General features: G+C 42.9%; 1 protein-coding gene across 16 annotated transcripts in view; it reads left to right on the forward strand.

Moving 5' to 3' along the window:
- Nucleotides 1–1,304: 1,304 nt before the first annotated feature.
- kirrel3b (kirre like nephrin family adhesion molecule 3b) overlaps nucleotides 1,305–15,582 on the forward strand; it is a 167,164-nt gene continuing 152,886 nt past the window's right edge. For 12 of the 16 annotated variants that reach the window (XM_085795130.1, XM_085795131.1, XM_085795140.1 and 9 more), the window contains exon 1: nucleotides 1,375–1,746. In XM_085795130.1, the coding sequence (XP_085651256.1) occupies nucleotides 1,626–1,746 (121 nt within the window). In that variant the 5' untranslated portion in view covers nucleotides 1,375–1,625. Of the gene's footprint in view, nucleotides 1,747–15,582 lie in introns of all 16 variants that reach the window. The other 4 variants (XM_085795147.1, XM_085795145.1, XM_085795141.1 and 1 more) reach the window with 4 other exon arrangements.

Below are 15,582 nucleotides of genomic sequence, written 5' to 3' on the forward strand. Positions count from 1 at the left end.
GTCAATACTTCTCTTGTCTTTTTGATGGAAACTATTTTAAGCTTTCATTCAGGAAGGCTGGACTTACAGGTATAGCCTCATTAAGCAATATTAAATACACGTGTTAAAAAGTAAGTGAGCTGTGGTAACGTTAGCAGCACTTTACTTTAGTAGGTAGGCAGCTGCTCGTGTTTTTGGGGGGCATTTCCATTAATGCTATATCATTTTCAGACTAAGATGTTGTCTACTGAAGCTTTAGTATAACTTGTTAGATAAATTTAAAGCTTCAGAAAAAATGTCAGTCCAAGAGTTCTCGGGATACTGCAGCCTTGACCTAAGTGGAGGATCAGCAGACTGATACTGTGTTCTTAGAGCTGCTGCACAGTGTGACTAAAACCTTCAATATTCTCAAGAGGTTCGGAAGAAATTGCATAGTAACACTTTGTACTGAATGCACACCTACATGGGATTATATTTATATTTGTTTAATGGAATAAATTTGGGAACTCCATATTTTTATTATTGTTGAGGGCGAGAAGTTATTAATATGTGTGCATGTATAACTATTTCAAGGACAGAAACTTTCTCTCCTTTTCATCAACACAATAGTGTGCAGTTTTTAGACTACAGCACATCTCTGGTATACTTGAACCCTGCTTGACCTAGGACATAAAAAAAGAGAGAAATGCCCCTTATATTCAATATGCACAACTCAGAAAACTTGTTAGTAAGCATGCAGTGTATTTGAGCATTTTATGACGTCTTGCATCATGGCTCCGTGAGTGAGTGGCTATGAATCTAATTCACATCTGATAAAAACAGAAAACTAATGAATACTACAGCTTAGGTCTTGAATGCTAATGTGATCTTTATCAATTCTCAAGAAAGGTGGCTCACACATTTTTCAACAACCTCCCCCAATATAATCCACAAAGAGGCAAGGGTCGTAACTGGGAGGAGGGAAGAAACTGCACTTTTGTTTTGTTGGATGTCTGTGTTATTTGTAGCTATAGAGGCCAAGTTGCTCCTATTCTCATTTTAATTGGAACTGCACCCTCTCTGTTTCTCCCATGGCAGCTTTCGTTCCCAGAGTGAGGACCCGAGTCTCCCAGCCTTACACTCAGCCACAGCCACCCAGACAGCGAGGCAGCGAGAGAGAGAGAGAGAGGGAGGGAGGGAGGAGTCTAGTTAAGGAGCTCTATCCCCTGACTGTGTCTGCTCTGTGAGTGGTTGAGCAAGTGAGAGAGAGAGAGAGCGCATGAGAGAGAAAGAGAAGGAGGGGGGCAAGTGAGGGCTGAAGAGACTGAGAATGGATGGGCAACGAGAAACCGTGCGAGCGAGAGAGAAAGAGTGAGCGTGTGAATGCTCAGACTCAGCAGCGAAGACGCACAAAGTCTACAAGCTCACATCAACAAGAGAGCGTGTGAGGCAGCGCTGACCACGGGCAACTCTGAAGAGTGACACAGAGAGGAGAGAGACACAGAGAGAAGAAAAAAAGAAAAAGAAGAAGAAAAGAAGAAGGGGCAGAGGAAGAGAAGGACCGGAGACAGACTACCAGCCTTCCACTGGTAAAGGGAGACACCACTGAGGGACTGTAGCATCCGTCCCCCCCCAGCAGCACAGAGGAGCACTGTCTCATCTCGTGCATGTGTTTGTGCCTGCCAACTTCAATTTCACACTCGCCCACTGTTTTTTGTAGGTTTTGCCCTCTCCACTCCCCAGTCATGATCCCTTGGGTCCTTCTGCTCCTGTGGATCTCCGGACATGGTAAGTTTTCCAGATTTAAGTTGCTTATTCATCACATCTTGCGTGCTTGTGATTGCTATGTGACTTGCTGGCTGGGAACTGTGTCTCTGAATTCATTTCTTGCTGTGACGTCTGAGCTTTTGCTACCATTTGTGTTTTGTCTTTTTTAACTGCTTAATAATACTGTATGGCACTCCCATGTGCACTGTTAAATGCTTGATGCAAACGTGAAAGGAGGAATTCAGAGGAAAGTATCACTGTCAGCGTGGCCATCCTCAGGTTAAGCATCTCTGAGTAGTTGTAGCCTGCACTTTTCTCTGTCTGCAGTTTTCCATAGCTTTCAAAGCAGACATGTTGAATACTTACTCTGTGGGTTTGATATTCCTGTCACAGACACACAAACAAAGCCCTCTAACCCTAGTCCAGTTCAGTCAAGCGTTCACTCCTAAGTCACATTGTTTTGAACTGACAGCCCTTCCCCACTGAGTCCAACTACGGGGGGTCTGCTGAAAAGAAAAGAGAGAGAAAAAGTTAACGGTGAAATGCTTCAGGGGGCAGACTCGTGAGTATAGCGTGGCAGGTCCAGCCCTGTGGACACGATCTTCTGTTGTTATTTATATTCCTAGACAGTCTGTTTGTGGACAGAATGAGGATGGATTAGTTGTTTCCCCAGCTTGCCACCAGGTGGTTGTCTTTGGAAAACAATAGAGGAGAGTAAAGTACAGCACAACTCTACCTCTCTGGTGTCTGTGAGATATACCGACGCGCACAGGGCTGAATCAGACAGCGGATGTTTGTCATGCCTGGTTCGCAACAAGCTCCCGGGATTACGCTGTGCGGGGTCAGGGTCAATGACACACCCGCCACCCCCTTTTCAAAGTTTGACCCCCGTCACACTGGACTACATTCTAAGGAGGGCATTGACTGAATGAATGGATGGGTCTGTGCATCTATGTATGTATGTGTGTGTGTGTCAGTGTCTGGGGTAGTTTCCCAGAGGGAGTTGTAACCTTTAGTTGAGAAACAGCACAGAAAAGGCGAACCCAGTTCTCCCCAATCAGAGATCTCAGTTTGTTGACACATCGTCTTGGAATTGACAGCTCAAAGTCAGTAACACGCTGTTAACACAGCGGCAACAAATGAAACTTGGTAAACAAGATCATTTTCTACTGCACTGAATTCAGCTGTTCCACATGTTGATTTACAGCTGATAACAGCCAGAAAAAGAGAGGGGAAAATCACTCCTCATCAAACACGACAATTTGCTGTCATTATACTTTCCTGCCAACTAAATACTTATTGTGTATATAAAAAAAAAGGAATGAGGGAATAATGATATCAGGACAGACCAATTTGCACCTGACTGGAATGATGAAGCTGCTAATTCCCTCTCAGCATCGCCTGCGCTTTAACCAATGTAGATCTCTTCCAGAAAGGCCGTGGGCTTTAGTTTCTGTTTCCTTTGCCTGTGTGTGACCTGGTAAGCTGGCACAAGCCGTCTGTGTGTGTCGACCCAGTGGACAAAGCCAGAGTAGCGGCAGCTTCCTCTGTAGGTCATGGAGTTTATTTTGGGGCAGTTACAGAACATCAGGCATTGTACTTTAGATGCTGTAACTGGTCCTGATGTCACTGCTTTGCTATGTCCTGTTCTCCTGATTTCACCGTCTTTCACCGCATTTGTTCACCATCTGCACTTACTGTGATGCCGAAGTACATTATCAGTCATTAATTTCTTCTCTTCCACTCTGCTCGGCATCTGTTAAGTTCTGTATCCACAACTGACTGTACTGCATCTGTACTGCAATGTAATTTCATTTATCTCAAGTGTGTACCTGGAATAACATCCGACTTGAATTACACATCATTGATGTGCAGCACTCTTTGTTTTGGACTTTTATTCTGTTACCGATATATTTTCATCCACATAGCATCACAAGCTCAGCTTCAATTCCCAGAACAACATATTTCCGATAGCACCAGCTGGAATGAGGTGATTGCTACAACTGGAATGAGGTGGGATTGCTGTACATTTCAGCAGAGTTGGTTATTACCATATTATAAAATACTGCTTCCCTCTGCCAGGTAAACAGGGGATAACAACCTACCTTCTCTATGCATGCCTCTAGGGGGAAAAAAAGTGCTTCCCTGTAGCTTACTGTTGTTGTACAAATTACGGCTCTGTTTATGTGCCGAGCCGGTGTCAGCAGAAAGCTGCGGAAAACAATCTTGTTTTTATGAACAAGGGGACAAAGGGGAGTTGTGACCGTAGCAGTCATATACTTAGACACAGCTATCCTGTGAGAGAGCGAGGAAGAAAGGGAGCGTGAAAATGCAAGAATGAGCAAGAGAGAGGAGTCAGTCCATGTTCAGCGGCACAGAGCGCTTTTTTTTTTCTCTCTCAACTTTGCAAAATAAATGGTTGAGTGCGAGCGAGACAGAGAGGGAGAATGAGAGGGAAAGCTGTTGCGAGATGCTCTCCATCCTGGCTGTGCTGTTACCGCATCTAGGGCACCTTTTCTTTTGCTGTCACCATTCCTGACAGTGACAGATGACACAGCCCCAGTCAGGAGGATTTGGGAGACAGTCTCCAGGAACATATTCACCTCAGGCCAAACTTGTCCAGAACCTCGTCCATCTCTTCGCACCACTTCCTCGCCATTCCTCCTCGTATCCAATCTATACAGTGTCCAGCAACTCTCACATTCTTCACTTTGCTCCTGGTCTCTTTATTTCACTCCTCACCTTGCAGCGGCACATTTCTCCCTCCCCCTCTGACTAACCGTCCCTCTTTTTGCTCCCTGTCCCTGTCTCTCTCTGTTGTTTTTCTTTTTTTATGTGTTGTTTTTTTTTTCCTCTCTCTCTTTTTTGCTGGGAGATGCAGTGTGATTGAGAACCCGAGCCTCTGTCGGGGAAAGGGTGAAATATGTGAGAGCATGATGTTCCAGTGGAGGAAGGGCAGTTTAAGAATAGGCTTGTACTGGATGTGCCAGACTGTGAAGAAAATGTGCAGGAGAAAAATCAAACATTGGGAATGTTAAGTGTTATGTGCTCAGTCCCTTTCTCTGCGCCTCTTTTCTTCTGTCTCCTTTTCTCTGCCTTTTTTTCCCTCTGAGTGACATCTTGTGAAATTAATATGCAAACTGTCTGGGTTTTTGTTTCACTTTCTCAGGGAAATTAAATCTTGCAGCTGAGGCATGCTCGGCTTAGAGTTTGCCCACTAGGGGCAGTGCTGCTGCACAGGAATGAAATCCCAATCTTCTTAAAAATCTCCTGCCTCTTCCCTCCCCCCATTTGCCTTCATTACTTCCCACCCCCTCGTATATCTCATGTCAGAACTCCCGATTTCACCACCCAGCCAGACTAAGCTGTTTCTTAGTCCTGGAAAGCATGTCTTAGTACCCCCAGCAGCCCCTATTTCATTTACTGCTGTCTATTAACTGCTGTCTGACGATTCTAAATCCGCTTTTCATGGGCAGCAGGCTTTGATACATATTTCTCAACCAAAGTATAATTAAATGTCTTTCCAATGTCATGTTTGGATGTGTGGATTTTTTATGGATGGAGAAATCATTCTCGCTTTTTCAAAGGAGGTGAAAAAAAGGGAAAAGAAATACAGCCCATTACATTGCACAACACTACTCATAAAAAAATACCAATTTTCAGTCTCATTATTATGAATAGTTATTTGTAAGCAAGACTCACAGCTGTCTAATTCGTGGATTATGACCATAATAACTCAGAGGTAATTAATTGATTTATCCTCATTCTATCAGTATGCTAAAACCAATGTAACATTTTTCTTGCATGTTGACATAAGCTGTGTGGTTCCTGCAGTCATATATTCAAAACAAGCAGCATGACTAACAACTGCTGAATAGAGACACCGTTTGTTGTAGGCTTTGTTTGTATTCTGACGGGAGTCTGCTACGAGACAATTAATATGCACTTTCCCAGTCACCATAAATGACAGTTGGCTTGAGTGATGCTAACCCTGTCTGGATGGTGACATGCAAACACAGCGAGTGACAGATGATGTCATCAGTTCACGATGGGGCCCAGTGGCATGCAGTTTGTTTTCTTGTTTGTGCTGCATGTCCCATCAAGGCTATCCAGCTTAAGTCACCTCAGCTGCTGTGACCCCTGCTCATTTCTGTGCCACGATAGATTAAGCCCACTGTAATCCCTCTGAGCCGAGTGCCCTGTTGGATATTTATGGTAATAAGTAAACATATGAATAAATAATCTAAGAGGCTGGCGCTGGGCAGCTGGAACTTGTAAGTCCCAATGTTTGTCAGTGCTTGTGGCATTAAAGAGAGATGGAACTTCCAAGAAAAATCAGTTTTGGCTGAGACCTGTATTTGGATGATGCGATGTAAGAAAAAAAAGTAGTTTGGTCTATAACTATCCAAATATTTGATGAATAAATACATCATTCACTAAATATAGAGATGGCAGTGATATTAAAGTGGAAGATCAGTTCGTGTTAAGAAACTAGTCTTCCAAATGTTTTAGTTATAGGCAGTACTGAACTGAAAAATGATGGTGCAGTACATCCAGTGACTGCAGTCTGGATGAAAGCCTCATTTTGAGTCTTCCAGGATTCAGGTCAGCCAGGGAAAAGGAATATGATTAGTTTGGAGTCTTCTTGGAAAACCAGGCAATGATCTGCTTCCTCTCATGCAGTCAGTCAGCCAGTCAACAAAAATCAAGCTGTTTACTGTTGGGCTTCATTATCCATCCAGAAGACCCTCCTCCCAGCCCCAACAGTTTACTTTAGCACCAACCAATCAAGCCCCAAGCCCCTCATCTCCTCTCCCTGAGACTCCGCCGCTGGATCTCATTCCTCGGGGATGAATTTATCCAGATTGGAGCACTCAGCAAAAGGGCATTATCCCGGATTACATGTCTGTTGGGCGGCAGTGTTAAGTAATTCAACCAGATGCTGTTGTGATCACTGGGTCACCTGTGAAGGCAGGGTTAGCCGCTGCACTTCTTCATGCAGGTCTTCATTGTCACATCTTCGTCCTCCTGCATGAGACGTTAACCTTGAGTGACACGAGAGATAGTCAGAGGTAGTCACATTTTTAAAAAAAAAGAAAAAGAAAAAAAAACCTTAATCCAAGAGTACTGTTGAACGTATGGGAGTCTGTGGAAGCTGTCTCCAGCCCTAGTCAGGATTTTATTTGGTGACAGATTATGAAATGGATTAATGGCTTTAAATTGCAGTTTAATGCACAGGAAACAACAAGCTATGTTTTCCCGCTGAAGCAACCAAGGGCGGCTCCACAGGGCTGCGTGTGTTCAGTTGTGGGGGTGTTTTGAGTAGAGTGGTGGTGCATCATAGGCTGTTATTTTTTCCTTGGAGAGGACAAAGCGTTGCCACAGCTGGGATGAAAGAGGAGTGTTGTTACTTTTTAGCTTGACTGTGTCTTCTCTCTGATAATCTTGTCTCTACCAAGCCAAGATTTTGATTTTGAATTTTTTTTCTAGTTTGCTACTGGGATTTGCGATTGCTTGTAGAACACAGGTTCTCTACCAGGTGGGTTCAAACACTGTAACAAGAAGTAGTTTTTTTCCTGTCAAAACCCTCCTTTGCAAGTCTGAGGCATTAATAAGCCTTTTGTTCAAGACATTCACACTGAGAAAATGTTAAGCTCAAATGTTCATTTTGTCTCACATTCACCCTTAAAATATTTTCCCACTTTTTTTTAAACTGAATGAAAGCTCTCACCACAGGGATGAGTGAATTACATTATTTAAATACAGTTTGCCTGTTCAAGGAGTTATACTGCACAGACACATTGAGTTGAGAAGGAGGCACTCACACTTCATTTTCAAAACACACAAAAAATGTCGATGAATAAAGGATTCTGCTGCTGTGAGGTGTGTGTTTCTAGAAGTATAGTGCTGGGTACACTTTAATGTGCATGGGTGACACCACTGAGCTTGGCTCAACATCTGTCACAGAAACCAGCGAGCGAAACAAACACACGGGCTTGCGGGTGAAAATGTAAAATGTGTGAACAAAAGAATGGTGAACTAAAATATCCTGCGTGCTGTGTCACCTCTGATGTAGTCTGTATGTGAAAAAAAATTGCAGATTACATCTTTAATTTGAAGGTTAAGTGGACGCAAAGGATGCTTTACAAACAAAACTACAAGCTTTATTCATTCAGTGTGTTACAGAACTTATTACATGCTTCATACTTGACACCTGGGTCAACGCAGATTTAAGGGCAAAGGTTAAGGTTAAACGTATACATGAATATGATCAGAGGTGTTGTTTTAAAGGTAAAGGTAAAGGTAAAGGTACTTTATTAGTCACATATACAGCTAGTACAGTGAAATTCTTTCTCTGCATTTAACCCATCCCTGAGGAGCAGTGGGCAGCCGCGGTGCAGCGCCCGGGGACCAACTCCAGATTATGAGCCAGTGCCTTTGGTCAGGGGCACTGACTGGAGGATTAACCTAGCCGACATGTTTTTAGTGGTGGGGGAAACCGGAGCACCCGGAGGAAACCCACGCAGACACGGGGAGAACATGCAAACTCCACACAGAAAGGCCCTGGGCGGCCCGGGATTCGAACCCAGGACCTTCTTGTTGTGAGGCAACAGTGCTAACCACTGTGTAGGATGTGGAATGTATGCATCCTTTTGAAAATTATGGAAAGTAACTCTTGTTGTTACATCTTCCTGGAGGCTGATGCATGTTTGTTCGACCTAGACGGAGAGGTATTGTGACCTGCAGATTTCTTTGTATGTGGAAAGAAACACTCGTGTATAAGCTTGGGTAAATCACATGCAATTCTTATTGCAGTACAGTGCTGCAACTGGTGTCGTGCGTGTGTCCTGCTATTGCTTGAAACATTTGTGAGTAAACCAGCCAGTCAGTGCATTGGTGTGACTGTGAAAGGCTGTGTTAGCAAAGAGCCCAGAAGATGTATGTGGTGCTTCAGCAGAGGAGGCACTTGAGGAATAGGGTTGCTGATCTGATAACGACTTCCTAGTGTTTGGCGGGAAGTTTCTGGCACAGCTCAATATTACACCTGGATGAACTCACCCTTCTCTCCTCTCGCCTGTTTTCCTCCCATTTCTTTTTCTGGTTCTCCCTGTCCCAACATTCTCATGATTCATAACAATGGACTCATGGAAAAAAGGTTTTATGCTGCACACTTCACGTGCATTTTGTGTGTGTGTGTGTGTGTGTGTGTGTGTGTGTGTGCGTGCATTTACCACTGTGCCATGACAATTACAGCTGCAAGCCTTGAATGGCAATATAAATGCAAATCAGCTTTTTAACTTTCTACGAGCCGAATCTGGGGAGGAAGAAGCTTCTCACCTGTTGATGGATTTGTGACTGTGGATATGTCTGCCTACCTTCACAATGTTTTGAAAACTAGAATGGCAGTAGATAGCATACAGTACTCCCATTTGTAAGCAAACCTTGAGGCGACATAATAAAAACCGCTCTTGGGATCAGATTTAAAACACCACCTCGGTCGGGGGACAGTCACATGAAGCGATGCGACTCTTGCTTTACCAGCCTTGTGTGATTCCATTGTAGTACTGTAGATATATCAGAATTGTGCTCAGCAGTACAAAAGAGGAATGGCTTGGGTTTTCTATTCACAGGGCGTGTGGCCAGATCATTCATGTCATTTGATGTTATGTTGTTCTTGTGTAACGTCAGACTGGAGCTGCTACTTTGATGGGCTATAAATTTGTACAATGCTAGGAGGACAATGATGTCATCAGGTCTGCCCTCACTTGGAGTAGTAAAAGGCAGTGGGGATGTGACAAATGTGGACTGCATGGCAAAACACTCCACATTTTGGATAGGCAGAGCTAGCTAGAAGCTAAAGCAGCTAACCCCCAATGACTACTGTGGTGCCAGCTGCAGTGCTAGCTTTTGGTCCACTATCAAACAGCGTTTTTGGGCACTGTGTCCAGAAGTGAACCCCTAACTGCAGGGATGCTGCAGGTGCAAAAGGTGGCTAATCATCACTCTTCCTACAAGAAATGTGATGAAACCAGCAAGTTTACAGCTAGTAAACAGATAGGAAATCCACTTTCTTGATGGGACCAGACACCAATGGTGAGAGGCATGGCTTTTTGAAAGGCTATTTGATCTGGCACTAATACCAAAAGATGTTTTATTCAGTAAAGCACATCAAACACAATACCAGCACAAACTTGCTCTTGATCCAAGCCAAAACTTTTGAAATCTGCCAAGGGGGATGAGTCTCGAGAATGGGGAAAGAAGAAGAAGAAGAAGAAAAAAATTCTAATGCTGCCACCCTCCCCCAACACTCCCATACACTGTCTAGATGTGTGTGTAGTTTTTTTTTTTTTTTCACCAGATGCCAAATGAGGCTTTGAGCCACCTGCCTGTCCCACTAAGACAATTAAGCAATCGGGAAGAAAGGGCCATTCACTAGTGGGGTTTGCAGTGTTAGCAGAGGAGCCAGAAACTGCCCTGCATACCACCCCTCCCCCACAAAAACACTCTTTCAGTACCACTAATGTTGGCACTGTGCCGACTTCTTTCGGTCCTATTTGTGTATTTGTTGAGGGAAATGCAGGAGCATTTGACATCACTCTAAGGAAAACCTGTGACACAGGGTGCTTCGTTTGCATGTTGATAGAAAACCCCTCAATTGGTCTCCAGACCAATTCAATGCAAGTATTTACGAGAAAAAGCTTCATCTGGCAGAACCATCATACAAAAAAAAAAGAAAAAAGGCTTGCACGAAAGACACACACACATACACAAGCCATTCACATACATTCCATAACCTCCCTTACATTACCAAAGCACCGTGAGCCAGAGCACAATAATGGATGAGAAACCCTATTTGAGCACCGGGTGCTGAACAGTGTTGCTTGCTTCTATAAGATGCTATAAATAAAGGTTTGTATTGATCCTCGAACATTAATATATCCTAATATAAGAAAATAGCTGTATTGATCGTACGCCTGTGCTTCTGATGTTTCTTTAATATGGTACTGCTGGGATTCACTTTGCCCACATTAATACATGGCCTATTTTTATACGCAATAATAATGTGGAGTCACAGGCAGGATCAGCTAAAGGCAATCCCTAGATATATTTAACTGCTCTGGGTCTAGGCCGCACCGCACCTGTCAATGCCTTAGTGCCTCTTCAATCTTAAGTCCTGCCTTTATCAGCTGAGCTCCTCAAGTGGATGTCAGAAACCTGATTGGGTAAACAAAGCAATTTATCGTATAATTAATTTCTTAGTGGCCACTACAATAGTCACTTTGCTGATTTGGACGTTGAAGAGCTTTTGTCACACTCTCTGATTTTTATTTTATTTTATCAAGTGCAATTTAATATTGTGGAGGCTGGCCTGGGCACTGGAAAAAAAAATGCTAATGCACATCAGGAAGTTTAAATGATTTGCTATCCTTTCAAATCTGTTGGCAGGGGTTTCAATCTGGCTGGCGTCCTGGGGGAATTCACAGTGGTCATTGCTCAATGCCTGAGGGACATTAGTGCAAATCACAAAGGAGCATAGAAGTCATTTCACTTTTCCACTTTCTCTTGGCCACTGCCCAATGCTAAATGGCAAAGGACTGGCTCACAGTACTGGGCAGGGCAAACCCCTTGCCTCTCGCTGTCTCCAACCTTTTAAACCTGATTTAATCAAATCAAAATACCACAGTGCAGACCCATTTGAGACAACCTGAAGACAAACAGCTGAAGAGGAAGCAAAAGGCCTTGGGTGAACCGAGGGCAAGGCCATCCATTACTTCCTGTGCAACGAAGAGCACAGGGACACGGAAAATGCCTGCGGTGCACGATGATGAACAGACTCCACATCAGAGATTGGATTAGAGTGGCATGAGAGAGAACCCTAAAAGCCATGCGCAGTTTATTGAAGCCTTATCTAAAGCGATAATGTTACTAGAGAAAGGCCCATGTAATGATGGATGAGTGGACAGCGCCCTGCAAAGAACTAACATCAGGCGAGATGGGTATGGTGGATAGGCAGGTCCACCATGGTCAACTCATCTTCTTTTAAGAGCAGGAAGTATGACCAGTGGATAGTTGCTATAAAATGGACTGTCAATTGCGAGCACCTTGGTTACCTTGCCGTGTCATCATCACAGGTACATCTAGCTTGGAGAGGCTTAGTGCTCAGGTTCACTGCAATTTAGGTCCTATTTCATCACTGATACCCATGAGCCATTTTGGGGAAAATGGTAGCGGTGTTATTGCTGAGATTTGTAGTCTCCCTGAAAGCACTGATCTCTGCAGTGGTTTAGTTTATGTTATGTCAGAGCCATGTTTGACCAAGGCTTGTCTTTAAATGCAAAATATTTTGTGTGTGTGTGTGTGGAGCACATTGGGCACTGCTGAAACTCACAGAAAATAGAGCAAGAAATAAGATGAAGCATTTCAGTCAAAGTCCTCTTCTCATTTTCTCAGGATGACTAGAGGATTTTCTCCCCGCAGAAAGGCAATGTTATCTAATAGCCGACGGATGATGGTAATGACAACACAATGCTTTCCAAGGTAAACAAAGATATCTATTGCTTTGGAAAGGAAGTGAGGGTGAAATAAAGAACAAAGAAAGAAAGAAAAAGAAAGAAAGAAATCTCAAAATGAAGAGAATTGCTGTCACAAATTAAAACATATCTGTGTCTTGCAGCCCTAATCCTTAATGCCAGTGTATTTGTTGTCTGAGTAGAGTATTTGTGTGTATGTGCAAACAAGCACAAATGTGATTATTCCTTGCTTTCCTTGTATGCTAATTTTATTACTTCACATTGTTTGCCTATCTTCCTCTAAACAGCTTTAGTTCAAACTACCTCTCAATGGTATTTCAAAGGACTCTGTTGTGTTTGTTTTTTAGTAGAGTAATAGAATAACATAATATATTTATATTATTATTACTCTATTATTAGGAAAAAAAATACCCTTGAGTGACTTTTAGCTTATGTTTCCCTGTGATCTGGTTGAGAAAAGTCAATGCCTGTGTTCCAAAACTGAGCCACACCAGCACAGTGGGGCATTAAAAATGTAGAAGGGCATCTGAAGATGATCGTGGCAGCACACAGTGGGATGTTCAGAGGAGTCACCAATCCCCCCATCACCTCCAGTGCATGGCCCCTGAACTTTCCCCAGGTTATGAGCGTGAATTATTAACATGACTTTCATTAAAAAATGCAATTTGCTCAGACCCGCTGTACAAACTCCAACACAGCCTCATTGAAACATCTATCTCATAAATTTTTGTTGGATCTCATGCAGCCCATAGAGTTTCCTTCACACTGATGTGTTTCACATCTAGTGTAGATTTAATGTAATGGATTTTTTAAACATATGGGTCATTGGATAAATATAGCAAAAATAAGAAAAAAAGAAAGATAGCTAAGAGTGCGTTAAAACCATTAAGATTCATCAATACCTAATGCACTTTTCAAATAGGGAAATACTGATGTATGCTCTCTGGCATTAGCAGAAGGACAATCCTTAAAAGAGAGCCTTTTGTGGATCTGGGGATTGGTTTTGTTGTTGTTTACTCCAAAGCAGACATCTTTTAGCTTCTCCCTCAGCTCCTTTCCTTTTGATCATCACCTCCATATTGGATATAAAATGGAGAATGAACAGCTCTGGAATACAAGTGACTTTCAGAGTTCTGTGACTCTTTGAAGGCTGCCAAACAAGTGTCTTTCATCTCAAAAAAACCAGCAGCCACCTTGTACAAAAGGAGAACAGGACCAAAAAAAAGAATGAGAGAAAAGCAGTATCCGGAGCTTGGAAATGAAAAAGCGAAGATTGTGGGGTCTCTTTGTGATCGCATTTCCTCGAAGGCCTCCTGCTAGAGAAATGACATACAGAACTGATAGCTGGGCATTTGTAAAACATTGGAAACTCGTGAGAACAAAAGGAAAAAGTTTGACTCCATTTGGGAGGCCAAGAAAACAGTTTGCTTTATGAAATGTCATGCTAACTCCTTTCATCCCTCATGTGACAAACCAAAAGTATATTGATGCTTAAATCAGCTGCAACAGGTAACATATAGACATAGACTATGGAATTGAAATCCATCTCTGTTCCGATTGATCTTGCTCTTGTGCTCTGAGGGCCATTATGTTGTAGCGTGTTCTCTGTCGATATACAAGTGGTTATCAAGCTTTGAAGATGCTGATATTGTTGGGCTGCTAATGCACAACATGCATCAAGTTGATTTGAACAGCAAAGGATTAGTATTACATTAGTATGGAGGGAGCAGAGCTGGGAGTGAGTTCAGAAGAATGAAAACGAACAAATTAGTGAATGATAAATTTCTATTGTATAGCAGAAAAAAAGTAGAATAAAAGAAGAAAGAGGTTCGTACTCCCACAATCTAAATCTTGAATTAATGATGGAACAGGAGCAGCAGTGTTCCCCCACTGAGACATGAACCAGATTTCAACCCAGAGCTCCCTGGAGGTGAGGGCCGGCATCTCTCTGACAGGACATCTGGTCCCTGAGCATGGCCACCAGGGGGTCGATGTCGCCACCTTAATTGTAATGTCTCCCTCTTCCTCCCTGTAAAAAAAAAAACTAGGGCAGCTTTCCATAAAAGGAGAAAAGGGTTGGGGGGTAGGGAGGGTGACTATTTGCTGGGCAGTGTCGGCATGCCACATCATTTAAGCTGACAGCTCTAATAAATTACAGCAACAGATCGCTGTGAACAAACAAAGCCTAATGGAAATAAAGTGAGAATTATCAGCCAAGAAATAAAAGGGGAAAAAAATGAAATTAGTGAAAAGAGATTGGATGAAAGGATGTCAGGCCTGCATAACACAAGCATAAAATGGGCAAATTGTCACTTTGAGAGATAGGAAATGTTTTGTTCTCATCATTGCCCCTGTTGAAAATAGAGAATAATGAGAGAATCCTTGAGCAGACCAAACCCGTCCTTTATCTGACTTCTAAAAATCTTCCCCTTCTTTTCCTTTTCTCCTCTTTTTACCTTCCAGAAATGATAAATAAATAATAATGTAGATTATTGTGCTCTGTAGGACCCTTGCTCTATAAATTCAGCCAGGACAGAGAAAGCCTGGAAGCCAGTGTTGTTAAAATGCTTAGGCAAGTGGAAGAGAATGACGGGAGGAGGTGAAATGGTATGTCATGGGGAAACATTTGTCAGGTGCTATCAGTATGAAAGCTGTCCATCTACAGACATTTGAAAGAAAGGCAGGTCAGAGAGGGAGTCTGACCCACTCCAAAATGTGTGACTGTGTACAACCAGCCATTGTGCGCTGCAAAATAGCCCTCAAAATATTCAGCAACCCCATCAGAACGTGGTCTGGTGCACAGCACATGTTTTTAAGATAAAAATAAGAGAATAAAGGCTCCTTCTTTGGCGAAGTGAACACACCGACTCTAAGACCAGACAAGAATCAGTGTCTGAGTCATGGTTGAGTCATATCTTCTTAATATAATACATGTATAGCTAAGCTGAAACAGTTCTTGGTGACTATAATAATTTGGCACCATGGGGAATGGAGGTCTATTACAGGCATTTCACTTTCTTTCATTTTCCATCTGAGACTTATGAGTAAAAATATTCAGCTATGTCTAAACCAGCCACCTTGTAATGATATTAGCAAATTAGTATACATGTACATATCTGTCTAAAAAAAGAACCCAAGAGTTATATACCCCTTTTGTTCTTGTGTTTGTGTGTGTGTACGTTAGGGATGCAACGGTTCTCGGTAAAATACCGAACCGTTCGGTACGGCCTGCACGGTGCAATACGCTCTTGGACCGCGGTATTTCAGATTCAGCTTCCATCAGCTGTTCCTGCTTTACAGGCAGCTGTGCCGTGTATGTGTGTGC

This window comes from Trachurus japonicus, chromosome 13 (assembly GCF_045865225.1).
Source record: "Trachurus japonicus isolate A0001 chromosome 13, Traja_1.0".
Classification (NCBI taxonomy): Eukaryota; Metazoa; Chordata; class Actinopteri; order Carangiformes; family Carangidae; genus Trachurus; species Trachurus japonicus.